Source organism: Capricornis sumatraensis, chromosome 16 (genome assembly GCF_032405125.1).
Source record: "Capricornis sumatraensis isolate serow.1 chromosome 16, serow.2, whole genome shotgun sequence".
In the NCBI taxonomy this organism is placed as follows: Eukaryota; Metazoa; Chordata; class Mammalia; order Artiodactyla; family Bovidae; genus Capricornis; species Capricornis sumatraensis.
The window spans coordinates 45,731,618-45,758,525 of NC_091084.1; the positions used below are offsets into that span (position 1 = coordinate 45,731,618).

Below are 26,908 nucleotides of genomic sequence, written 5' to 3' on the forward strand. Positions count from 1 at the left end.
TCCCTTCCTCCAAGGACCGTTCTCTTCCCTGTTGCTCCTCTTCCACAGGCCTCTTTGAGCAGCGAGTGGAGCAGTATTTAGAGGAACTCCCAGACACTGAGCAGAGTGGAATGAACAAGTTTCTCCGTGGTTTGGGTAAGCAGCCTTGTCACTGATGAGACAAGTTCAGCAAGGAAGGGGTGGGGTGGCTGGGGGATCTGTACCCCAAACTAAATAAACCAGCGACAATGGGAATTTATATTAGGGCTGTAGACAGAGCAGGAAATCTGACAGATCTTCACCTCAATCAGGTCTTTTGGGGTGCACTGCTTCCTGAGTGAACATGAGGGTCGTTAGAACCAGTGAGTTTTCCTCATGGCCATAAAGGGAGGGTCTACGAAGAAGTAGCAGAGTGTCCTTCTCTGAAAAAGCTCCCCTCCCTTCAAAGAGCTCAGCCAACTGAACCATAGAATCATAGCTTGTCTCACTTTAAAGGAAAATTGAGACCAAAGAAGTTAAATGGCTTGCCCAAGCCGTTCATGATTAATACCAGAGCCTAATTAGAGCTCTAGAGTGTTTTCACTATCATGGTCTAGCTGCAATCTAGTCTCTCTAATCCTCTCTCACTGAGAGTTAGGACTGTTGGAAGCGATGATACTGAAACATTCTCACTCTCACCTTCTCTGGCCCACAGGCAACAAAATGAAGTTCCTCCACAAGAAGAATTAAGCCCCTTCCCCAGACAGAGTCCAGTGCCTTGCAGAGCCTGGGGAGGGGGCCCAGCCTTGGACCCTTTGGGCTGCTGTGGCCGCTCTGCCTCCACAGACCCCACCCTCCAAGCCAGCCCACCTCTGCCTTCACGACATCCCAGGATACTGTTTGTAAATAATCTGCTGTAAGCTTTCTTATGTTTTTGTAACAAGCAAAGAGAATCTGGTAAATATTTGTATATTCCCAAGGGGCCGGGTGCTTTCCTGCCCTGCCCGAGCATGGATGAAGTTTTGCTGGGTGCTGGTGACTGGCCAATTATGTGCAGCTGACTGTCTCAGCCGAACCACTGATCTTCCCCTGGAGGCTCCTGGCCTGCCTGCCTGCCTGCGGCCCCTGCTGCCAGTCTCGGGCCCTGGAGAGCACATGCTGTCTTGTCATGTATGAGACTTTTTTTTTTAATCTTAGAGTTTCTATTTTTTCCTAGTAGTCCCCCTCCCCTAACCGTCTGTTTTGAAAGGCAAAGGCCAATCAATCCCCATTTGCAGCATGGTACCAGGCTCTCGGGCCTGGCCTTCTCTTCTTTCTCCCACCTTTGTGATGGTCCGTGAGTCATGGGAAGCCCACCCTCCAGCTCTGCTAGTGTCCTCCAGGCCCAGCTCCCAGTCAGTGGTGGCCGTGATGCGGTACAGGGCATCCCTCTTTCCCACCATCTACGGGTGTTCTCAATAAACAGTGTATAGTTGTTTGGGCCCAGAGCCCCATGTGTTTCTTGGCTTCATTATCTAGAGTTCTCTCTCCAGGGGAACAGGCTGAGGCAGGATGAAACACCTTCATGCAGGGAATTGAGTACTTGATTAAGAGTTTAGCTTTCGTGTGGCTCACTGACCTCCCCGGAAATTGAGTTCTCTGGCCTGAGCTGTGTGGCTGGTCTTGTGTGCGCTCAGTCACTCAGTTGTGTCCGACTCTTTGCGGCCTCATGGACTGTTGTCCTCCAGCTCCTCTGTTCATGGAATTTTCCAATTACTAGAGTGGGTTGCCATTTCCTCTTCCAGGGGATCCTCCTGACCCAGGGATCAAACTCATCTCTTGCGTCTCCTGCACTGGTAGACCACTAGTGACTTCACCACTAGTGCCACGTGGGAAGCCCCATAGGACTGGTCTTCAGTTCAGTCACTCACTTGTGTTCGACTCTTTGCAACCCCGTGGACTGCAGCACGCCAGGCTTCCCTGTCCTTCACCAACTCCCGGAGCTTGCTCAAACTCACGTCCATCGAGTCGGTGATGACTGGTCTTAGAAGATGCCTAATTATTGTTCTAGCTTAGCTTCCCTCTCCAATAGCCAAGTGTTCAGATTCTGTGTGTTTCCACTGATGGAAAGAATGCGTATTGCCTCTTGGTTCCCCTATTAGGTTAATATTATCATTTTCCTATTCAGTATGAAGCCCTTATGACGTCACTGGGTACCCTAACATTGGTAGAGTCAAGCCCAGCTAAAGACAACCCAGGGCTTGCTTATAGCTTGGGCCCATTGTTTATGGCTCTTTCATGTCACGTTGTGAAGTTTTTTTCCACTGGAACTCTTAAAGGTGTGCATGCAGAAAGTTTTGCTATATTCTTTGGAAAAGCAAGGAGGGAAGTAAGGTGGGGAATATGGGTGGCTTAGGCTTTCTATTCACCCAAGGCCTTCACAGAGACAAGACCTTGAAAATTTCCAGGATGGGGCAATAAGCTGGACCTCTCTTCCTTGGTATTGGCTTCGGATCTGGCAGGATTTGAACCATAGTTTTCCTGTCCTTCCACTCTATCCTACTTGTTAAAACAGGAGACCATGCCTTCTGCAGTCCCCTTTCCTCCTCCTCCCCATCTCCAGTGACTCCTGCCCAGGTCCCAGTCTGTGTGTGGTTTGGGGTTGCTGTCTGCCTTATAAAGCGGAGGTTTTGTCTTTTAGGAAGACAGATTGGTCTCTGTAAAAGCCTCTTATGTAGTTGGCTTTGGCATCTTCCAAGAATAGGAGGGCACACTCACTGAGGCCTCATGAGGCTGGTTTTACAGGTGACGTAAAAAGAGAAGATAGCAGCTATAACCAGAAAGTCCAGAGTAGGGAGTTGTTACCTCCAGAACTTGTCACGTTTAACTTGGTTTCACAGAAGTGGAGTCCTTACTAAAATAGTAGTTTCCGAAGGTCCTATTTCTTCCCCCTTTCCTCTCCCTCCCTTTTTTAATATGTCTCCAAAGAGTCCTCAGATATGTGATCAGATCACAAGATTCAGTTCAGTTCAGTCCCTCAGTCGTGTCCGACTCTTTGGGACCCCATGAATTGCAGCACGCCAGGCCTCCCTGTCCATCACCAACTCCCGGAGTTCACTCAAACTCAGTCCATCGAGTCAGTGATGCCATCCAGCCATCTCATCCTCTGTTGTCCCCTTCTCCTCCTGCCCCCAATCCCTCCCAGCATCAGTCTTTTCCAATAAGTCAACTTTTCGCATGAGGTGGCCAAAGTACTGGAGTTTCAGCTTTAGCATCAGTCCTTCCAAAGAACACCCAGGACTGATCTCCTTTAGAATGGACTGGTTGGATCTCCTTGCAGTCCAAGGGACTCTCAAGAGTCTTCTCCAACACCACAGTTCAAAAGCATCAATTCTTTGGTGCTCACCTTTCTTCACCGTCCAACTCTCACATCCATACATGACCACTGGAAGAACCATAGCCTTGACTAGATGGACCTTTGTTGGCAAAGTAATGTCTCTGCTTTCCAATATGCTGTCTAGGTTGGTCATAACTTTCCTTCCAAGGAGTAAGCATCTTTTAATTTCATGGCTGCAATCACCATCTGCAGTGATTATGGAGCCCCCCAAAATAAAGACTGACACTGTTTCCACTGTTTCCCCAAAGATACATAGGTATAAATTACTATTTCTTAAAACCTGTACCTTTTATGTAGCTTTAAAATACAGTGTTATTTTAACCTTTGGGGATCCCCCCCTCCTCCACAGCTCTCATCCCAATCTGGGAAACTGATACTGGCACATAAGGGCTTGGAATGGGCTGCAAGGGCCTATACAGTGACTGCTATGGGCAAGGCACAGAGGTCTCATCTGAAAGGTAGAGGAGGATGTGTCTGGGGGGCCTGGTCTGGGGGTGACAAAAAGTGTTCTGGGTTTCTTTCCAAGTTCTGTTTTCAGATGATCTCTGGACCTCTAAACTGATGGTTCTCAGTCCTAGCAGATCAATACTCCTTTTCTATAGCAAATACTGTAACTCCCCCCATTACTATCCTGAAATGAAATCCATAGGTAATATAACCTACCTAAACATAGTAACTGTGATACAGTCTTAACTGTAATATAAAAGGGGAGAAATGAAAGGAAAGTTATTTTGTCATAAAATAACATGTGTTTACATATGTAAATACTTGGGCACAACCATATTAGAAGGTATAATGAAGTCAGATACTTACACCTGTACATATAATTGCTGTGAATGCAACAGCTACCCATGCAGAAAGTGTTGAATTAGCAACTCAGATACTAGTAAGTAGGTGTTAACTACTGGTAAGTTTTCTGAAATAAAGTTTTAGGCAATATTCTGAACCAAATGCACTAGGAGTTTCCCGGATTTAAACAATAGTTGGAATCCCAAAACACTGCTAAGCATATGAAAACTACAAAAAACAAAAACAAACATCTTTTTGATTGTGTGAAATGAAATTAGGTGGGTTCTAAGCTAGATTTTGTGTTTAGAATCAACCTATACATTGCATACCAAGGGAACATTTCATGCAAAGATGGGCTCGATAAAGGACAGAAATGGTATGGACCTAACAGAAGCAGAAGATATTAAGAAGAGGTGGCAAGAAGTCACAGAAGAACTGTACGAAAAAGATCTTCACGACCAAGATAATCACGATGGTGTGATCACTCATCTAGAGCCAGGCATCCTGGAATGTGAAGTCAAGTGGGCCTTAGAAAGCATCACTATGAACAAAGCTAGTGGAGGTGATGGAATTCCAGTTGAGCTATTTCAAATCCTAAAAGATGATGCTGTGAAAGTGCTGCACTCAATATGCCAGCAAATTTGGAAAACTCAGCAGTGGCCACAGGACTAGAAAAGGTCAGTTTTCATTCCAGTCCCAAAGAAAGGCAATGCCAAAGAATGCTCAAACTACCGCACAATTGCACTCACCTCAAACATGCTAGTAAAGTAATGCTCAAAATCCTCCAAGCCAGGCTTCAGCTATACATGAACAGTGAACTTCTAGATGTTCAAGCTGGTTTTAGAAAAGGCAGAGGAACCAGAGATCAAATTGCCACCATCTGCTAGATCATGGAAAAAGCAAGAGAGTTCCAGAAAAACATCTATTGCTGCTTTATTGACTATGCCAAAGCCTTTGACTGTGTGGATCACAATAAACTGTGGAAAATTCTTCAAGAGATGGGAATACCAGACCACCTGACCTGCCTCTTGAGAAACCTATATGCAGGTCAGGAAGCAACAGTTAGAACTGGACATGGAACAACAGACTGGTTTCAAATAGGAAAAGGAGTATGTCAAGGCTGTATATTGTCACCCTGCTTATTTAACTTCTATGCAGAATACATCATGAGAAATGCTGGGCTGGAAGAAGCACAAGCTGGAATCAAGATTGCTGGGAGAAATATCAGTAACCTCAGATAGGCAGATGACACCACCCTTATGGCAGAAAATGAAGAGGAACTAAAAAGCCTCTTGATGAAAGCGAAAGAGGAGAGTGAAAAAGTTGGCTTGAAGCTCAACATTCAGAAAACGAAAATCATGGCATCTGGTCCCATCACTTCATGGGAAACAGATGGGGAAACAGTGGAAACAGTGTCAGACTTTATTTTGGGGGGCTCCATAATCACTGCAGATGGTGATTGCAGCCATGAAGTTAAAAGATGCTTACTCCTTGGAGGGAAAGTTATGACCAACCTAGATGGCATATTCAAAAGCAGAGACATTACTTTGCCAACAAAGGTCCATCTAGTCAAGGCTATGGTTTTTCCAGTGGTCATGTATGGATGTGAGAGTTGGATGGTGAAGAAAGGTGAGCACCGAAGAATTGATGCTTTTGAACTGTGGTGTTGGAGAAGACTCTTGAGAGTCCCTTGGACTGCAAGGAGATCCAACCAGTCCATTCTAAAGGAGATCAGTCCTGGGTGTTCTTTGGAAGGACTGATGCTAAAGCTGAAACTCCAGTACTTTGGCCACCTCATGGGAAGAGTTAACTCATTGGAAAAGACTCTGATGCTGGAGGGATTTGGGGCAGGAGAAGGGGACAACAGAGGATGAGATGGCTGGATGGCATCACTGACTCGATGGACGTGAGTTTGGGTGAACTCCGGGAGTTGGTGATGGACAGGGAGGCCTGGTGTGCTGCAATTCATGGGGTCGCAAAGAGTCAGACACGACTGAGTGACTGAACTGAACTGGACCTATACATTGCATGACATCAAGCATCTCTGATTGCTTCCTTTCCATGATTGTGACCACAGATGCTCCCATACGTTTACAAAATGCCCCTGTAGAGGATGGTATCACCACTGCTGAAAACAAGTGTCCTTAGTGCCTTTCTGGGAGATTGCTCAGGGGCAGGGCAATGCTGCCTCCTCTACCAGAAGTCAAACTGTCAGCCCACCTCCATTCTGTAGTTAAGAAAGGCACCTGGATTTTCTCCTGTAGTTAGGTAACTTTGAGAGCCGGGCAGGTTGCGCTATTACATCTTTCTAAATGCTCTTTTCAGTAAGTTACTATACATGCTTTGGTGAACAGTGTTGAAATGAGAAGGCTGGGCTTCTTTTTAAAGGCAGTATTTTGGAATGCCCTTGGAAAGTAACTGTAGTTTACACTGGTTTGTGGAATTAGAACGCCAAGAAAACTAATTATATCACAACTCAAGTTTAAATTTTGTTAAAAATAACATCCTTTATTTTGTAAATAGCCTTGTAATTCACCTTGTACCCCAAATGACTGACTTATAAAGATAGGTAAATAGTGTATTTTTTAAAGCCTACTTTAAGTGGAAATCAAAGGTAAACTGGGCTGCAAAACAGAACCAGAAATGAAACATACACTTTCCCCTCCCAGAACTCATTAGGCAATCTCTATGTTCTTCCAGAACTTTTCTATGCGCATACAACCTTTTTTTTTTTAGCCGAATGTACCTCGAATACTCATCTTTTAATGGCAACTTAATTCTAAAAAAATCTGGAATTCTCATCTTGGAGGCGCACAGAAAGGCCACAATTCCCGTTCTGCACGGCCAAAGCGGATCCGCAGTGCAGCAAGGGTTGTGAACTCAGCTTTGACCCCCAGGCCACACGTCGTGCTGGGTCGAATTAAACCTCCCGCCTAGCCGTAGCACCACTGGCCAGCCCCGCCCACTGCCGGAAATGGCGGAGCTGACTCGATGTACTTCCGGCCACGGTGTGGGAGGTCAAAGTGACGCCGAAACGGGAGCCTCCCACCCTGCGGAAGCGGCTCGGATCGCCGCCGCTAGAGCGCCAAGCTCTGCCTGGGTGCAGTTCCCAGAACCGCGGTAGTCCCCCGCTCGTGGTGCACGCTTTTGGTTGGTTTTCATCCCACGGGCTGGCTGCTACTGGGCTAGTACCAATGTTTACTTGAATTGAGAATTTAAATCCTAAGATTTTGACGAGAACTTTTATAAATTATGGTATATTTAGCTGTTACTGTAATACTTCCCACAATTATTTTAAAGGGCAAAAGGCTGACCACCGAGTTCGGGGGATAGCTGATTAAAAAGCTCTGCTCCCAGTGTATTACAACTTCATCAACGTGCACCTTGTGGCCACTGGAGGTAGTGGCAGTATGGCCCTGAGCCTATGGGACAGGGTAATGCAAGTTTGGCAGGCTCGTCCAGGAACTTTTCCTATGCATTCGCTCTATTTTATGTTTTGGCACCTTTCACTTTTAAATCAAAACATACGGTTTGCCTTTGGTGCTATACAATAAGCTAAGTGGTCGTTTTAGGTGTGAGAGCGCTCAGTCGTGTCGTAATCTGCAACCCCATGGACTGCAGCATACCACGCTTCCCTGGAGTTGGACACATCACCAGCTCCCGGAGCCTACTCAAACTCATATCCATCGAGCTGGTGATGCCATCCAACCATATCATCCTCTGTCATCCCCTTCTCCTGTCTTCAGTCTTTCCCAGCATCAGGGGCTGTTCCAATGAGGCGGTTCTTCGCATGAGGTGGCCAAAGTACTGGAGTTTCAGCTTCAGCATCAGTCCTTCCAATGAATTTTCAGGACTGATTTCCTTTAGGATGGACTGGTTGGATCTCCTTGCAGGGAGCACTAGGTCGCTCTTCATTGTCTTGGGGCATGTTTGTTTTTCCACCAGTCACACTACTTCCTTTGGCAGTATTACTAGTAATCAGAGGACCTCCTTGGTTACTTTAACTATAGACAATGGCGAGCAAGATGCACAGAGCAGCTCACACTCATCAGTAGCTGTATTCTCCAGGCCTGGAGATGGGATGGCATGGTATTTGAGGAACCCTCCCTATTTAGAATGGCTGTACTGACTCATATTTAGTGTACCCAACAGGAGCACCTCTATACAGGACTGGGATGAGCATGATCCCACCTAGTTTCAGGACAGTTATGCTCCAAGATGCTAGCAATGAAACTGGGAAAGAAGCTAGCCATAGACTACTGACAAATCTGTCCTCACCAAACCGCATTTTGCTGCCAGCCCCACCCCTATCAGTCACAAGTCTTATCTATCTCCTTATGTCTTCTGAATCCGACATGTCTTCCATCCTCATGGGTCCTGCCTCCTACCTTCCACTGTACCCCTCAGCTAAGTCACAGCCTGGCCAGAGTACCTGTTTGCTCCAGGCTCATCTCCCACACAGCACCTCCCAACTTGCCTAACCTTCCCAAATTGGGTTTCCTAAATGCACATTTGCTCTTCTTTGTGGTTAGATCCCACTGACTCAGTCACACCAAGGTTAACTGACTTGTCACTTGGGTGACAGTAATAGTTCACTTATATGTTCCGTACCAATAACTGAGCACAGAAGTTTAGTAAATGCTTTCTATTTTACTTAATCCACACAATACTCCAAGGTAGGTGCACGTGTGCTCAGTACCCTTTAAGAAGTCACACAGCTATCCAAATTTCAAATCCAGCCTGAATCTTAAGACACTGTTATTTACACTTTTCTGTACCTTCAGTGTCTAGTAGAAATCAAAGTTTCCATATTTTAAGGCCTCCACGACATTAAAACCCACTGTTACCTTTCCCCATCAGTACCAATATGTTATGTCAATAAGTTATTAGCTTGTCCAACCAAGTACCTTCCTGACCATTAATTCTCCATTATATAAATCAATCACATTTCCTCCACTGTGCTTCTTTACACTTAATCATCCCCAATATCCTGTAAAGGCTGTCATGACAAACTAGTCCCACAGAAAGTCATGGTTCCCGGCCCATTTATGACCCCACAGAGCAATACAACCCTGTACCAGACTAAACCTTTAAGTACAGTTTTAGTAAGCTTAAGTGCCACCTTAACTATTCTTTTGGTCACGTTTCTACCCCACGTTTTATGACGGGTCAAAAACACCTTCAAAATCTTGGGAAACAAACTATAGCAAATTATAATGTACTATAATATTAAGAGGGTCCTGTCGGCACACAAGCATTGGTCATCTTGGTTTTGCAGGAGATACAAAACTCTAGAAAACCTGATTCTGGTTTCTGTCTTAAGTGTTAGTTGCTCAGGCATGTCTGACTCTTTGTTACCCTATGGCTGTAGCCCGCCAGGCTCCTCTGTTCGTGGGATTCTCCAGACAAGATACTGGAGTGAGGTGCCGTTTCCTCCTACAGGGGATCTTCCCAACCCAGGGATCAAACCTGGTCTCCTGTATTGCAGTCAGATTGTCTGAGCCACCAGGGAAGTCCTTTAGCATCCCTCTAATTTCTCTACAAGACACACTTCAAACCAGAAGGAAAATTATTAGCATTTCATGATGTGTCTCTTTAAAGTTTAAGATTCCTATGCACAAGGATCTTTGAGTTGTGACAACTGATTTCTAGAATCCAAACCATGGATGGGGTTCCCAGGTGGTGCAGTGGTAAAGAATCCACCTGCCAATGCAAGAGACATGAGTAACTTCCCTGGGTTGTACAGCTCTCCTGGAGTAGGAACTGGCAACCCACTCCAGCATTCTTGCCTGGAAAATTCCACGGACAGAGGAGGGCCACAGTCCATGGGATCGCTAAATGTGGGATACAACTAAGCACACACAAACCACTCTTATAAAGCCCTGGCATATTGCCCCATTCCAACAGTTTGGTTTGAGATAAATAAGTCAGGTGTAGAAAGTAAGTTCCCAAGAGCCACTCCCATCACTGTCCCATGTTTCCAATGTGACCCAGAGATCTTGTATGTAAAGAACGTTCCACATCATAACTGAGTTTCTGCTCCCTGAGCTCCATGGAACAGTTAAAGGCACATTCTCCCACTCACTGTAAATTCAGAACATACAATTCTAGGAGACCTTTCAACAATCAGATAAAGTTTCCTTATCAACAGGTATCCTCACTGAGTGAGAAGCTTCAAATTATGTAACCAGCCAAGGCCTGTAAGTGCTGGTGTTACCTCTTTGTACTTTGAGGGGAGTTGGCAGAGGAACCCAGGTCCTAATACCCGTACTCTAGAATCTATTAGGTGGGTTTATGTACAGGTAGGGAGATAGAAATGCGAAAGAACCTACACTCAAACCAGAAGAGAAAAGCACTTAACATTTAATGAATTTCCCAGAATGTGGCTTCAAGCCACCAGGACACAAGCCCCACCTACACTCTTAATCTTCTCCTCAGCTCTTCTACTGAAGAATTTGGCCTTCACGATGACCGGCTGCTTTGGGAGCTTTCCTTTCCCCAGAACTTTGTAGTAACCCTAGAAAAACAGAGAAAAGGGTTTATAACGCACCACAGCAGTCACCAAGAGTATAAAGAAAGAGTCCTGTCAATCCACTCCATCTAGGAGCCAGGGAAGGCATGTTTCTGATCTGGGCACTCACGGGGGCACCGATTGCCCTCGCCAGTGAATCAAGACCAGCAGGTTCTATCCGAGTACTCTAGCACACCAGGACAAAAGCTGTCGGGATGTGACTCTAGTCTCGGGCAGAGCTCAAACCCTCTTTTCCTATTCAATTACCACTTGATAAGTAAAAAAGGAAAAAATCACATTTCTAATAATGTCCCAAGAAGCCAGGGTCATCAGAACTGCTCAAAGAACAGGCTGAGAAAGGCAATTTTAACTTTACTCAAAGTCTCCTCAGGGTTCTGACTACCTCCATATCCATGGAGGGTAAGGAACACAAGGACCAGACTCCTAATAATATACAAAAATGCCTTTTTGGGGTGCAGGGTGGGATCTCTTCAGATAATGTTTGGCCTTAAATATCAACTGAACATATTAGGACTGTATTTTATTAGAACATAAAGGGTGAAGGGCTGTGCCTCATTGTAGTCTTGTGTAAAACAGACCAGAGCCAGCTGAAGTAAATTACTACTTACGTTCGGATGGGAAACCAGGGTATTGACAGTAGGAATAAGATATCTGATCAGATAAAAATTCAAGTGAAAAATGAAGTAAATGAAGGAGAGTAAAGTATCACTCTTCAAAGGTTTTACATGATCACAACTGAACAAGAGTTCAGTTCTGTTCAGTGACCTACCCATGGAAGTTCTACTGAATGGACTGTCTAGTAGGTAGCTGGGTGTATATTATGCAGAATTTTGAAAGTCACATAAAAGGTAAAAATAGTCACTTACTGATCGAACCACATCGATGATAGGAGCAGCTCCTGTCTTGTTCTTGGCAGCATTTACTCGTGTCTGCTCACTAACCAAGGTCCACAATTTATCAAGGTTGACAGTCGGGCAGAAACTCTGGTTCCTCTTTAAGTGGTAATGCCTCATACCAACTTTCCCAAAGTACCCTGGGTGACTGGGAAAACAAGGCAACCATTTTCATTACCTCACTCCAACTGAGCTATGTTTTCCATCTTCACAGTCCATTTCCCTCCATTACAGTGTACACTGTTCACTTGTGCAGAACACCAACCTAGCAGGAACTCCACTTGCCGAGTAAAACAAATCTTAACACTAGAATTCAGGTCACTGGAGAGCTTCTACACCCTCCTATCACACCAGACTCCTAACAAGTAGTTTTAATACCACCCCGATAAACTGTGGGCATAAACAGATCTAAAGGTTGTGTAAGTCAATCTGATGCATGTCACTAACCTGGTGACTGACTATGCCATAAGGGCCACAGCCAGTGAATAAGGTCAGCAGTTACTCTTCGAGGACTCTAGCACACTAAGGCAACAGTGGATACCCAAGCGTGACTCTAGCCTCGACAAGTGATGACAAGTTCAGTTCACATCAAACATAAACTAGAGAAAAACCAGCAATAGACAGGGTTCGTGAGTAGTGAGACCTGCTTCCCGCTGAAGACGTTCTTTAACTACCCTCTACCCCTAAATCCCAAGCTAGTAGTGTCAGTAAAAGGACAGTGTGAAAACCACTCACTATTTGTCGAAGTTGATCCTGTGATGATGCATGCCACCAGCATTACCTCGGCCTCCCGGGTGTTTCCGGTGTTTGCCTGCAGGAACACATAGCTACATGGCTAAAATAGCCTTCTCCAACCCGTCAATATTATTGTAGCAAAAGCATTTCCCCATACTTCTGGGCCTTTGCTTAATATCTCTTCCAGCAATGTTGCTCCTTCAAGACTCTTGGGATAAATATCACTTTGCAGTGTTCCACATAACACTAACACAGTACTTCATGCCTTCAACCAATTCAATACTGGGTCTCGTTCCATTTCCAACCCCCCAACTCATTCTCTGTAACAGGAGTACAGACGATTCTCAAATAAAAAGCCAACAGCTAATGATCCAGTTCAATCCAACTCGACCGCATGAGCTCTGACAAACCCACTTCACTTAGCTACCTACTGACAAGCAAGCAGCCGGCAGGGACAGTCCAAGGCCGACCAGAATGGGGAAACAGCACTTACCGATGCGGCCGTGGCCGTGGCTCACGTGGCCCCTAAGTTTCCGGGTCTTCCTTAGTCTGGATGGCTGTATGGGAAAAGGTACTTAGTGAGAAGGCCGAAGAGAAGCGGGGCAGGGGGCGAAAGCTTGCCAGCCTGTGAGGGACCCGCAAGCCTAGGGGTTTGCTCCGTGGCGCCGTCAGCAAAACTGAGGTTACAGCCACGCCTGGAACCGTGCGGCCTCATCAGGGAAGACCCCGGGCGCCCCGGCCCGCGTGTCTCGAGAATCCAAGTTCCTGGATGAACACGCGGCCCTAGCTTCCCCGCCCTGCTCCGGGCCCATGCCGGCCACTCCGCCCCGCGGCTGGCCTTGCGCAGCCTTAGAAGACCAGGGCAAGCTCGGGAGTAGATGGCTGGAGTGCTTGGTGAGTAAAGCTCGCGGGCTGAGACTACGACTACGCGGACCATCCTCACGAACCACCTACCATGTCGGCGGCCTAGACGAAAAAGGAAAGCCTCCCCGAAGTCTCGCGATCTATCGAGCACGGGGGCGGAGTTATCGCCTCACTTCCTGTCTGGGAGGCAGGGTCGCGGGCGGGGCCTCTTTGGCGTCGCGGGTCTCGCGCGACTCCGGGTCTTGTGTTTTCCTTTTCCTGTGGCCTCCCTGTTAGTTACAGAGCTGTTCCGGAGGCTGCAGTGGGCCGTGTATCGTTTCTGTGATGTCCCGCGGGCGCTCGCGCTCAGAGGCTGATATCTGTCTCGGAAGGCGGGGTTTGGCGCCCTAAGGTGCATTCGGTTGCGGCTCTGTTGGGCCGGGCTTTTTTCCCAGCGCCAAGGCCCCGGAGTCCGCCGGGGCCACCGTGTTTCTCAGCTCCTCACCAACCGCCCCATACCTGAGCGACCCCGCGCTTCTCGCTGTGTTCCTGGAGGTCGTCTTGGCCCGGGCGGTAGCGGTTGCTTGCTGCATTGAGGGACTATTTGACCCTCAGTGTGCCCACCCGGTCTCTCTCTCTGCTCCCTTTCAAGTCGTCGTAGATGTCTCTACCACCCTCTGGGACTTGCTCGGCCCACACTCCTGAGTGGGCTCAAGGTCTTCCTTTCTCCTTTGCCCTTGTGCCATTGTCCTGGGCATTTCCGTTTAAACAAGCTCCTTTTAGGGACCTCTACACCAGGATGCTTTAGGGTCCTTTGTTCTCCAGACTGTAAATCTACCCGTCCATTTTAATTTTCACTGGAACCTGCTTAGCATGCGCATGACCTCGTCTTCTGGCCCGGAGAACCACTCCTTGATCTGGACTTTCTGCAAGAGTCTCCTCTTGTAGAACTTCTCTGACTCATTCAGTTATAGTTGCTTACTTCTCCCCACTGTGCTTAAAATCTACCACAAAACTCTTCTACTTGTTGATCCGTGTTTATCTTTCCTACCATACCAAATTCCTTAAAGGCTGGAGGATTGTTTTCTTTTACCCAGGCACTCCTAACTCCCGGCATGAAGTACATGTTCAACAAATGATCCTTAAGTGAATGAATGCATCTGTCCTCACCTCCCTTTGTAGACTAAAGTGGAAGAGGCGTCTTTCCCGTTTTAAGTCTTAACCAGTGTTCAGGATCACCTTCCTCAATTAACTCTAGTGTGTGCTGTGTGTGCGAATTTTCTGTGCCTTGTTCCCTTCAGCTAAAATATAGTTTAGCTAAAGTATCCTAAATTCTCCCTGTTTCTGTTTATTACCTCTCCTCTTTCCTTTTCAGCCAGGCTCCCCAAAAGAATAGTCAACAAATCCTGTTAATGCTAGCTTCCCATTCATTGTTCAATCCACTGCAATCTGGCTCTCAGCCCCATTATTTCAATGAAATTGCTCTTACCAATGTCATCAATTAACCAGACACCAAACTGAATGGCCCCTTCCTCATACCACTTGTTTTTTCTGTTTTACTTTACCCATTTGACTTCTTTTTCTAGCTCATCTCTTGCCTTCCTCTGTCTTCCCTTCAGGTTCTTCTAATTTTATCCGCCATTTAAATATTGGTGTTCTTCAGCCTTCTGCCTGTCCCCTTCTTAACTTTTCATAGTACACAGTCTTGGGTGAATTTATCTTGAGTGGCTTCAATTCACATTTCTGTTGCTGAGCTCCATAATCATTCACTTATGATTAATTTCTGGTTAGTGTCTCAGCCATTCTAAGATAAACTAGATAGACAAATCCAAAGACTTAACTCTTTTCCAGCCCACTGGTGCCTTCCTTATTCTATGTCTTGGTGCACAGCCTTGGCAACCTATATAGTGATGTCAGGGAGACTTGAAAATTGTCCCCAAACATTCTTTTCCTCTAATACATTGTCATCATGTTGTTTTTTTATACCTATCCTCCTTTTTTAGCCTTTGTGCTAAAAAGCACAGCTTTCATTAACACCCTTATCATATCTCTTATCTGGAGTTCAGCACCCTCTTGTGATCACCCTGTCTGCATTCTCCTCCTCCTCCAATCCCTCCATCCTTCACACCTCTGTCAGGTTAATCTTTCCAAAATGACTTTCATCCTTTCACTTCATAAAAAAGTTTGGAACAGAACTCCCTATTAGCTACAGAATACAGCCCACTTGCTTTTCCAAACTAACCTGAGCTTTTTCCCTACACAAGCTTTCTGCTGCAGCCAAACTTAGTACATCCCTTCTACCTTTTTTCCTGTGCTAGTGTCATTTCTCATGCCTGGAGTACTTATCTTTTTCCTAACCAGATGCTCTGGAAGTTTCTTCAACCTTGAAATCCTACCTTACATTCTGCTTCTTCAAGAACATTCCAGTCCACTCTAAGAATAGCCAGATACACCTTGCAGTTTACAAAATATGTCTGCCTGAGTGGGCAACTCTTATTAGCCCCACTGTATGAATGAGAGAGTTGAGACACAGAAGGTTGACTGATTTGCCAGAGGCTACAGAGCAGCTGCTATTCAGAGCCTAGACCTAGCCTTAGGTTTTTTTCTTCAGATCTGCTTTTACCTCAGTAATCACTCCCTCTGACCTCACAGCATTATGGTCTTCATCACTCCTTCAATCCTTATTCACACACTGTCTGTACCAGCAGAAAGAGCCTTGAGAGTTGGGGGCAAGGCGTAAGAGATATCATCCTCTATTTGACATCAAAAGTGGCCTGTAAGTGCACAAGTAATGAGCTGAGCTACCTGGAAACGACCCTTGGTAAGATGGTCTGTGAATGGAGGTAAGCTGGGCAGAGTTTGGGGATGAAAGGTTACCTTCAAGTGTCTAATAAATAGGAACTGGAGCAAGGACCAAGATAGCCCAGGGCGTGGAGGTAGAGTGGTTGATGGGACACTGCTTCTGGATAGTTGTGTCAGGTTTCTTGGTTACAAACGGGCTACATCTTATCCCTCAGGCCATCCATCTGAATGGAAGGCCTTCCTGAGAGGTCCAGCACTGTAGCTGGGTTCTGTGTTCACCTGACATTCTTCTTGTTGGTAATTTGATCTCCAGGGTAGGGAGCGTGCTCTGAACAGTTGTCTGCTTTTGGTTTTCTAGCCAGCTCCCTCTTCTTCCCAAGGTAATCATGTAACTTTAACATAAGGCTCCTGTGGGGTTTGTCAGCGTGGGTCAGTTTCCCTGGGTCAGCCGGCTCTGAGAGAGCTAACAAAGCTAAATTCTGTATATGCAAAGTTAAGTAGAAGCTAGACATGAGGTACTGGGTGACCTCATGTCACCAGGCACAGGGGCCATGATCATGGACATGACCCCTGAGAGGCCTCTTTCTCTGTGACATCTCTTCTGAAGTAGAGCATGGCCTGTGACATCTCAGACATGTGGACTCTCCTCAGAGATTCAGGGCCTCAGAAAATGCCTGCAAAATGAGCAGAAGGGAGACAATGCTGGCAGCAGCCTGGTGAGGCAGGTGTTTGCAGTGCTGACCTTTTTACTCCCTCAGCCCTCTTTCCAGGTGGCCTTGTGAACACACTGCCACCCTGAAGAAGACCCGGGTGGTCCCTTTCTCTTCCTTTCCTCTCTGGGTTCCTGATTTCATCAGTGATCCTTCAGATAGCAACAACAGCCTGGGTGCATCCAGCCTTGCTTTCTTGCTCTCCATCTTTAGAGTCGTACGTCTGGAAATATTATGTTGCTCTCCTTTTTCAAGAGGGGCTTCACTGGTGGCTCAGATGATAGTCTGCCTGCAGTGCAGGAGACCCAGGTTCAATTCCTGGGTCAGGAAGATCCCCTGGAGAAGGAAATGGCAATCCACTCCAATATCCTTGCCTGGAAAATTCCATGGGCTGAGGAGCCTGGCAGACTACAGTTCATGGGGTTGCGAAGAGTCGGACACAACTGAGTGACTTCACTTTCTTTTCTTTCTCCTTTTTCAAGTAGAGGATTGTTAATTTAAGACGGGAGTCAGGATGTCTTTTCTAAGTGAGAATTTGAGAAAAACTCAGATCCAAATTTACTTCAGAAAGAATTTTAAAACATGTCATAGAAAAGACAATAAAACATGAAAGAAAAATTTGAAAAAATATAAGTACAAACATCTCAAATTATAATACCTTACAATACTGTTTTCACGTCTGATTATTACCTTTCAGTTGTTATTCACATGGAGACATAGCTGTCTGCAAAGCTGATGATCATGGTACACAAATCTTTTTGTATTCTGTTTTGGTTTAATACTATTACATTTTTTCTGTATCACTACCCAGTATTCACGATTATTATTTTTAACAGTTAGTAGTTTATCTTCAGCACATGCTATAATTTTCTCATGTGTTTTCCTTTTTTTCCCCCCTTTCTTATTGTTCTCATTGTGGTCTTTGCTATTGGAGAAAATGATGCAATGAACACTGGTGTATATGTTGCTTTTTTCTTCTGTTGAATAACTCGTCTAGGATAAATTCCCAGGAGTGAGATTACTGTATTATAGGGTATGAACATTTTTATGATTCATTTTATGTTGCTATATGTATGTATATTTTTTCCAAATGGATTGTACCAATTTATGCACCATCAGCACGTGTGGTTTCCAGTTTAAACTACACCAGGTTCAGAGTTTTTGCTTGTTTTATTTTGCTTTTGCTTTTATCAGTAGTTTTTGATACACCCACAATATGGCATTTATGGGAAAATTCATAGGACCACACAAGGTTTTCTTCATTACAAAGTAAAAATAAATATAATTCGAGGACTAAGAGTCCTTCCTTTCTGTGTTGGATAGATTTTTTTTTTAAATCTCATTGTTCTATGTGGCAAATGCATTCCTAACAGTTTTGTTGGAAGCTAGGATGGAAAACCCTGCTGCCATTAAACTTAGAATAGCAAAATGTAAAGGGAAGAATGCCAGGATCTTTGAGGGCAGTTCATCCAATAGCACAACGAATTCAATTGCTCTTGAGTTTTATTTTGGATGATAAAATTCATGGAAAGAACACCAAAGTTTTGGTTCATTTCCTACCCCTGTTTTCACTAGCTGAATGATTTTGAACAAGTAGCATTTTCTTTTTCAGTCTTAGTTTACTTGTCTGTATAATGAAAAAATACTGTGATTCATTCATTCATTTTAGAAATATTTATTGAGCACATGCTGTGTATTCAGACACTGTGTATAGGTGCCAGGCAGTGAGGGGAAGGTACCATGGTGAACACAAAAGACAAAGTCCTGCCCTAGGATTGTATCTAAAACAGGCAGTGAACAAGTACACAAATAATGTGTCACACTCAAAACAGTCCAGCACAGAGTAAGTACTCTCTTTACTTGGTATTTCTCCCTCCCACTTTCCCCCTAAAATGTATACTATTTTGATGATAATCTGTTCTGTACTACCCATGCAAACAATCTTTGAAATTCTAACTCTCAGTATGGTACAGAGTGACTTGCTCTGTTATTCCTTGGCCAGGTTACAGAAACCCAGTTAATCTCTCCCTTCTCTCACCCCTGGTGTGGCATCTTAAGGGAGATAGTTTGTAAGCAAGGTAACATACGTGAGGTTTCCCATCTCTCTTTCCAGTCTTTCACTTTAATTTAGTTCAATTCGCTTCATGACTTAAAGTGGAGGTCATAAGCTGATCGCTGGTATACTTTGTTTGACTCATGCTGTTTCCTTATGGGGTTTTTGTTTTTGTTTTGTTTTAAATTTAGTTGGTTGCCAGCATTTAAAAATTTTTTTAAAATTTGGATTTCTGGCGTTTTGAAAAAACTAAGACTTGGCAACACTGGACCCACATTCTTTTAGGTGAGGCTCTTTACTCTTTATATGACTAACCCCTGGAGGCATTTGAATTGGTTACCCCTGGCTTCAGTTCGTTCTGCCAAGCAAGCCCCTTAATTTTCCCAGGTCAGGGGATATAGGAAGGAGAGAGAAGAGCTAAATAAAGGTGAAAAGGAAGAAGGGGATAGAAAAGGGATCATTTGGCCTTCCCTCGCTTATCTTCATATCAGAGACTCATTGCGTGTGCATGCTCAGTCATGTCTGACTCTGCAGCCCCATAAACTGTAGCCTGCCAGGCTCCTCTCTCCATGGAATTTTCCAGGCAAGAATACTGGAAGTATGAATACCATTTTGTACTTCAGGGGATCTTCCTGATCCAGGGATAGAACCCACGTCTACTGTGTCTCCCGCATTGGCAGGTGGATTCTTTACTATTGTGCCACCTGGGAAACCAGAGACTCATTGCTGTGCCTTTAATTTAACCTTTACCCTTGTAGAGTTAATTCAATTGCCCTTCTAAGACAGAAATCAAATACTTTATATTCTTACCCTGAGTTGTGCACACTGGTTTGGAAAGTCATGCTACTTCCTCAGATACCCAGAATGGTTATGCAGAGTCTATTGCAACTGTTCTCAAAGTGTAGTCTAAAGGCCCATGGAGGGGGTCCCTGAGACCCTTTCAGGTGTTCCACAAAGTCGAAACAATTTTCATAGTAATACTAAGATGTTATTTGGCCTTTTTACTGGGTTGACATTTGCACTGATGGTGCCAAAGCCAAAGTCAAAGATGGTGTATAAAACTGCTGGTAGGTGTATTCTTCACAGCCAAGCATTTGCTTGTAAAAGAAAAGAAGATAAAAAGAGAAGAGCCAGTTTCACTGAAGAATGTCCGTGTTTATTAAAGTTCAATCCTTGAAAACAAGTTTCTTTAATATTCTGTGTGAAGAAATAAGAAGTATGCATAAAGCACCTCTGCTGTTTATCAAAGTGAGGAACTGTAGTTGTATCCCTATTTGACTTGCATGCTGCACTAGCTTTATTATTATTTTGTAGAATACTAGTTTTATTTGAACAACTGACAGACAAACTGTGATTATTCAGGCTTGGGAATTTGGCAGATATTTTCTTTAAAAATGAAGTGAGCCTATCACTTCAAGAAAGAAAACACTGTATTTGTTGCCAATGATAAAATTTGGGCTTGCAAACAAAAATTAGAATTCGGGTAAAGTTATAGCTGCCTCCATGAATTTGACAGCTTCATAACATTTACAGAATTTTCTGATGCAGTTAGAGGTGATATTAAAGAGTGACTTTTTTTCTGTAATGAAATATGCCAATATTTGGAATACTTGCATAAATCATTGAATCAGTATTTTCCAAGTTAATGCTTGGTGTTATAAAAATTGTGCCTGGGTTAAAGAGTGGTTCAAAGTGTTAACGTAGACCAGTGGATGGTAATGTAACAGGATAAGAAAAGTTCACTGATGGAGTATCAGATTCCACTAACCTTGAAGAAACTACTGCTCTTGGATAGCCTCTGCCTGCAGTAGCTTGAAGCAGGATTTCCATTCCTGGCCAGAGACTGAAGTCAGGCTACGGCAGTGAGATCACTGAATCCTACCACTAGACCACCAGGGACCAGTGGCCGGTGACAAGGTTCTAGCCAGTCAGTTGTGTAGAAGTGAATTTCCATGTAGAGATGGAAAGTAGTGAAGCAAGTCAAGTGTTTGTTGCTGCTGCTGCTATGTCGCTTCAGTCGTGTCTGACTCTGCGACCCCATAGACGGCAAGAACACGAGTGGGTTGCCATTTCCTTCTCCAATGCATGAAAGTGAAAAATGAAAAGTGAAGTTGCTTAGTTGTGTCCGACTCTTAGTGACCCCATGGACTACAGCCTACGAGGCTCCTCCATCCGTGGGATTTTCCAGGCAAGAGTACTGGAGTAGGTTGCCATTGCCTTCTCTGAGTAAAGTATTTATTAGGAGGCAAAAGGACACATGGGTGGGCTCAGAGAGAGAGCTTGCCCTCATGGCAATTTAAATCACTTCTATGAGGCATTACTTCCGGATTCCCTTTGGCCAATCATCACTGCCTTATTCTGAGTCTATATTTAGTTTATCTCAGCGTCCTCTGATGTGTATACGTGCATGTCTTAGCCTAGATGGATTCCAGTGAAGAGGCCTATGGGGTAGCTTGACATTGCTTCCTATAAATTGATCCCCTCCCTTTTGACCTCCAGAGAGCTTTCCTGTGTATGTATAATCAGGAAGGTCTCCTTGACTTCAAGAATAGGAATAGGTGGTCTTTTATGTCTTATTTGGGCAGGGCTTAGCTTCTCCTCCCTCCTGCTCTTTTTGAGTATCTGTCCACAGCGGATGAACTCCATCTGCCCAGCCTGGGGCCCATCTATCTCCTGACTCACTACCACTTGTTAAATTTTGGTGTACTATCAAAGAAGATTATCCACAATTATCTGATAAGGCTATTAAAATACTCCTATCGTTTCCAACTGTATAGCTGTTTGAGGCTGGATTTTCTTCATATACTATAAACAAAACAACATGTAACAGATTGAAGAAGCTGGTGTGGGAAGCCAGCTTCTATTAAGTCTTCTGCTAAGCCAGACATTAGGAGGTTTGCAAAAAGGCAAAAACAATGTCACTCTTCTCACTAAATTTATTATTTGAAAGTAATTTTTCCTGAAAAGTATGTTATTCATGTTGACTTGTAGTAGGTTTATTGTGTTTTAATGAATTAATATTTTAAAATTATCTCACTTTTAACTTATAGTATGGTCAATGGCAGTAGATATAACCACATAAGTAAAATCTCTTTGGGGTCCTCAACACTTAAAATAAGTAAAGTGGTTCTAAGACTAAAAGGTTTGATATTCTCAAAGTCTGGCGAAGTAAACTTATCCACATTTAAATCTTTTAAGAGAGGTTGTCCTCACCTCCATCAGGGCTGCTACTGTGGCTGTGCTCTAGCAAGTAACTGCTCTTAGAGCCTCAGAATGAATTCAAGGTAAAAGCCTGTTACTTTATTTACTGGCATCTTGCTGGGCTCCCAAGAAGCCTGGCCTTTCCTGCCTCCTCCTTGGTCCTTAATGGGCTTGGCTCCCAAAGACTGTGAATTGAAGTGACAGTTCTCTTAAATTTGGATAATTACAGAGCTCTGAATTTGAATTAAATGAATTCTGTTTTTTAATAAATAAGTACAAATATAAAACTAGGTGCACTCTTTCTGCTTTTATACAATTACAAAACCTAAAACAGTTGATAAATGATACAAAATCCAAAACAATCAAACTAACAATATTAATTTCATTTGCTCATGATGTGTTGCTAAGCAAAATTGTCACCTCAGCTTAAGTGAGGTGCACCCTGTTGTGGCTAAGTTTAGCAAACTTGTGCCACGGTGATGGTGGTCCAGTTTCCCCACTACCTTCTCTATTCCAGTTTCTGTGGAACATTCATCATCATGCGCTGTGATTTCATATGGGCTTCCTGTGTCAAGAATCTGTCATTTACATATTATCTGCTCCTTTCTCTTCTCATTATCCTGAGACAAAGTAACACTGGTATTAACTAGATCCTAACTTTTTAACACTGCCTCTAAAATCCCATCATGGTGGATATATAGATGACCCAGAGTATTTATACTTTAAAAAGCTCATCAGAATGAAACACTAATTTACAAAATTTGCTGGAGAGAACTCATGAGGACATGTGTGTGGACCGCAGCTTGAGAAACATTTTGATTAAGAGAATGGAGTCTGAAATCAGACTGACCTGGATTTGAATTTAAACTCTGCTATTTACCGTCTGTCTTTGTGTCCAATTACCCAAATTCTCTGAACCTTAGTTTCCTCAGCCTGTCTCTGATGGTTTTATTTAATTTTTTAAAATACAATCCCTATCTCCAAGGGTAATTGGGAGGATGGAGATAAAGCATATAAAGCACCTGGCATAAACTTGGCATTTAGTAAATTTCCTTCTCTTTTCCAAAATGAAATGTTAGATCAAGCTTGTCCATTGATAAGAGAAGCACAGAAATATCTGGGACATTTTTGAAGGCAAACCAACCCTGTAGGACACACACAACCTAGCAGACCCCTCCATGCTTTGTCTTCCCAGCAGAAATCCGGGACTGTCTTTTGGGCCCAAGTGAGAGTTCAGACTGTGCCCGTTGCGGGACATGAGCCTCCAGTTCTAGGGACGGACACAGCCTGGACTTCTGAGGCCTTGGTTTCTGTGTCCTTTTCAGCCTTTTCCCCAAAGAAGTAAATCACTCTGCTTTGTGCTTCACTTGCAGGGAGTAGAGCTTGTTTGCTCTATACACCACTTCACACTTGAGAATATTAATGGAAAAGCCCAGTTCTGGGTGCATGTATGGGTACAGATACAGGCATGAGTGTATGGGGCAGTCACTAATGGACCAGAAAAACAGAAACAGACAGATGGAGGCGACACCGATCTGCTCATTGTGGAAGAGGACCTGCACAATGTTGGTGCCCGGCTTCTACCCTGTTAGCATTTGCTCTGTAAGAATTGCTTCCAGTGCTTGATCCAGGAGCTAGAGCAGCTTGCTAGGGTTCAATGGGACTGTCCCAGATGGTAAGTACAAAGGCACCAGAGGTTCACCTCCATCTCTGAAACAGTTCTTTTCCCATTTCATAGGAATTGAATTTCAGGTGTAGAAAGAATCAGAATTAAAAAGCCCACGGGATACTCATTGCTGAAAGCAACTCTTTGGGGAATCTGTGAGACAAAGCAAATCCTCTTGCTGCTTAATAGATCTGTTTTGTAGGCTAGGATTTTTCATGTTGGGATTTCCTTAAATTGGTGGCAGACTAAGAAACCTGGAGGGTTTGATTCAGGGTTTGGCTGCCTCCCCAGAAGGAGAGGATGTGTCCTGACCTACTAAACTTCTGAAGCAGGGGAAGAATAGCTGGGCCCCTCAGGTCAGTCAGGAAAAGATTTTGAACAGACTTGCACTGACTAATGAACCATTCACCATCTATGCTGAACCCCCCTCCTACTGCAGGGAGGAGCTTTTGCCTTTCTTCTGAACGTCAGGTTTCCTAGGAGACAATCTCATTGAGAACTGTGAAGTCCTTGGAGACAGCAGCCAGGTCCCTTCATTTCATTATTCTAGAACAAGGCATGTTGCATTGGTGCATTGAGTATCTGCTGAATGAACTTGTGCAATGAAAAAGCCAAACCAGTTGACAGCATTTAAAAACATCATCATTTTTGTTTGTTTCGTTGTCTGCAGTATTTTTAAAGTGATTTGTAGCACAGGTCTAAGTTATCTGAGGCATTAGACCATTGCAGATATTTTGAGATCTGAATTTTGAGATTTTTAAACCTTGGACAAGCTACCTAACCTCTGTTAGTTCTCTGTTGAGAGTTTGGAGTACAGAAAAGATATGGTCTACTTAGATTTTTAAAATTAATGTGATTTTTAAACTTAACCACTTAAACTTAGTTCTCCCCTAAGCTTTTAATTTTAACTTACAAATCTTATTCTATTTATTAATATAGAAAATTTAACAGTCACTTTAGAAGGACCTTTCATTAATATGTGAACATATTTACAGCTAATACTTGCTTTCATAAATTAATTTAAAAATAATTGTCTAGCAAATAAACATTCTAAATTACTTAAAGAACTCTTGGAAATACAGTAAGTTAAATTTATAAAAATGGAGAATCTTAAATATGTCTTATAAGTTCCAGCACTGTTGCATTATTATCCAGAATATGTAAAGAGCTCTTGCAACTCACCAATGTAAAAATGGGCAAAGAACTTGAATAGACATTTCTCCAAATAAGATACTATCACTAATATTTAGGGAAATACAAGTCAAAACCATGATGAGATACGACCTTACATTTGTTAGCATGGCTGCTATTAAAATGAACAAAAAATAAAGAAAGAACAGAAAATAACAAGTGTTTGTGAGGATGTGGAGAAATTGCAATCCTGTGCACTGTTGGTGGGAATATAAAATGGTGCAGATTCCATGGAAAACAGTATTGTGGTTCCTCAAAAATTTTTAAAAGAGAATTACCAGCAATTCCACTTCTGGAATTAAAAGCAGGAACTAGAAGAGCTATTTCTGTGCCCGTGTTCATAGCAGCATTCTTTGCAACAACCAAAATGTGGAAGGAACCTAAGTGTCCCTGGACAGATGAATGGATAAACACATGTGGTATCTACATGAAATGAATATTATTCAGCCTTAATAAGGAAGGAAATTCTGACAAATGCTACAACATGAATGACCTTTAAGAACATTATATTAAATAAGCCAGTCACAAAATGACAAATATTCTATGATTCTGCTTACATGAGGTACGTAAAGTAGCTAAATTTACAGAGATAGAATGGGGATTGCCAAGGGTGCAGGGAGGAGGGCGTGGAAAATTGTTTAATGATATAGAGGTTCAGTTTTGTGTTTTTAAAAAATTTTAATTATCTTTTTGGAGCATAGCTGATTTACAGTGTTGTTAGTTTCAAGTTTTGCCCATTTTTTAAATCAGTATTTTGTTCAGTTGTATGACAGCTTTATATATTCTGGACACTAGACCCTTATCAGATAAATGACTTGGAAATACTTTCTTCCTTTCCATGGGTTGCCTTTTTGTTTTGTTGATAGTGTGCTATCAACACAGTGAAAGTTTAAAATTTTAAAGTCCCATGAACCTATCTTTTGTTATCTGTGCTTTTGGTGTCATACCCAGGAAATTATTGTCATAAAACTTCCCTTCTATGTTTTTTTCTAAGAGTTTTATAGTTTTAACTCTCATGTTTAGGTCTTTGGTCTCACTTAAGATTTCTACCATGAACTAATTATGCATATCTGAAGACTTTGACTAAAATCAGAAACGTTCAGAAACTAAGATCATGACATCTGGCCCCATCAATTCATGGCAAATAGATGGGGAAACAATGGAAACAAGTGATAGACTTCATTTTTTGGGGCTCCAAAATCACTGCAGATGTTGACTGCAGCCGTGAAATTAAAAGATGCTTGCTCCTTGGAAGAAAAGCTATGACAAACCTAGACAACTTATTAAAAAGCAGAGACATTACTTTGCTGACAAAGTTCCATATATTCAAAGCTATGGTTTTTCTAGTAGTCATGTATGGATGTGAGAGCTGGACTGTAAAGAAGGCTGAGCGCCTAAGAATTGATGCTTTTGAACTGTGGTGTTGAAGAAGACTCTTGAGTCCCTCGGACAGCAAGGAGATCAAACCAGTCAATCCTAAAGGAAATCAACCCTGAGTATTCATTGAAAGGACTGATGCTGAAACTGAAGCTCTAATACTTTGGCCACCTGATGAGAAGTGCCGACTCATTAGAAAAAACCCTGATGCTGGGAAAGATTGAAGACAGGAGGAGAAAGGGATGACAGAGGATGAGATAGATAGATGGCATCACCAACTCAATGGACATGAGGTTGAGCAAGCTTCAGGAGATGGTGAAGGACAGGGAAGCCTGGCATGCAGTCCATGGGGTTTCAAAGAGTTGGACATGACTGAGCAATTGAACAGCAATAACAAAATCAGAAAACTAAATTCATACTAATGACAATTATTAGAATCATGGTGTTTGTTGCCAAGTTATTCTAAGTGCAAGGAAGAAGGAAAATATAAGCTTTGGTGTCAGTATATCTGGGCATCTGAGTGTGAGTCCTAATCTGCGTGTGTGTTCAGTTGCTCTGTTGTGTCCCACTTTTTGCGACCCCATGGGTTGCAACCTGACAGGCTTCTCTGTCCATGGAATTTTCCAGGCAAGAATACTGAAGTGGGTTGTCATTTCTTTCTCCCGAGGATCTTCGAACCCACACCTCTTGTGTCTCCTACATTGGCAGGCGGATTCTTTACCATTGAGTCACCTGGGAAGACCCAAGTCCTAATCTGCCTACCACTTAATAGTTGCATAGTT

General features: G+C 43.5%; 2 protein-coding genes and 2 non-coding genes across 6 annotated transcripts in view; 1 reads left to right on the forward strand and 3 right to left on the reverse strand.

Annotated features, from left to right (window-relative positions):
- DENND2B (DENN domain containing 2B) overlaps window positions 1–1,390 on the forward strand; it is a 121,167-nt gene extending 119,777 nt beyond the window's left edge. For both annotated transcript variants that reach the window (XM_068988987.1, XM_068988988.1), the window contains 2 exons: window positions 49–135; window positions 674–1,390. In XM_068988987.1, the coding sequence (XP_068845088.1) occupies window positions 49–135; window positions 674–708 (122 nt within the window). In that variant the 3' untranslated portion in view covers window positions 709–1,390. The remainder of the gene's footprint in view (window positions 1–48; window positions 136–673) is intronic.
- Window positions 1,391–10,478: 9,088 nt separating this feature from the next.
- On the reverse strand, window positions 10,479–13,009 carry RPL27A (ribosomal protein L27a). 2 transcript variants are annotated; one of them, XM_068988582.1, is made up of 4 exons: window positions 12,777–13,009; window positions 12,284–12,375; window positions 11,522–11,696; window positions 10,479–10,640 (listed from the first exon to the last, which is right to left on the reverse strand). In XM_068988582.1, exons 2-4 carry the CDS (start codon window positions 12,313–12,315, stop codon window positions 10,512–10,514), a joined length of 336 nt encoding a protein of 111 aa, XP_068844683.1. In that variant the 5' UTR covers window positions 12,316–12,375; window positions 12,777–13,009; the 3' UTR covers window positions 10,479–10,511. The 2 variants fall into 2 exon arrangements, with proteins under 2 accessions (XP_068844683.1, XP_068844682.1); XM_068988581.1 differs by having other exon boundaries at window positions 12,284–12,359; window positions 12,777–13,007.
- On the reverse strand, window positions 10,740–10,868 carry LOC138093351 (small nucleolar RNA SNORA3/SNORA45 family). Its single transcript, XR_011146078.1, has one exon. It is a non-coding gene; the product is annotated as a small nucleolar RNA SNORA3/SNORA45 family (small nucleolar RNA).
- LOC138093350 (small nucleolar RNA SNORA3/SNORA45 family) lies at window positions 11,983–12,112 on the reverse strand. The gene has a single exon (XR_011146077.1). It is a non-coding gene; the product is annotated as a small nucleolar RNA SNORA3/SNORA45 family (small nucleolar RNA).
- Window positions 13,010–26,908: the final 13,899 nt, after the last annotated feature.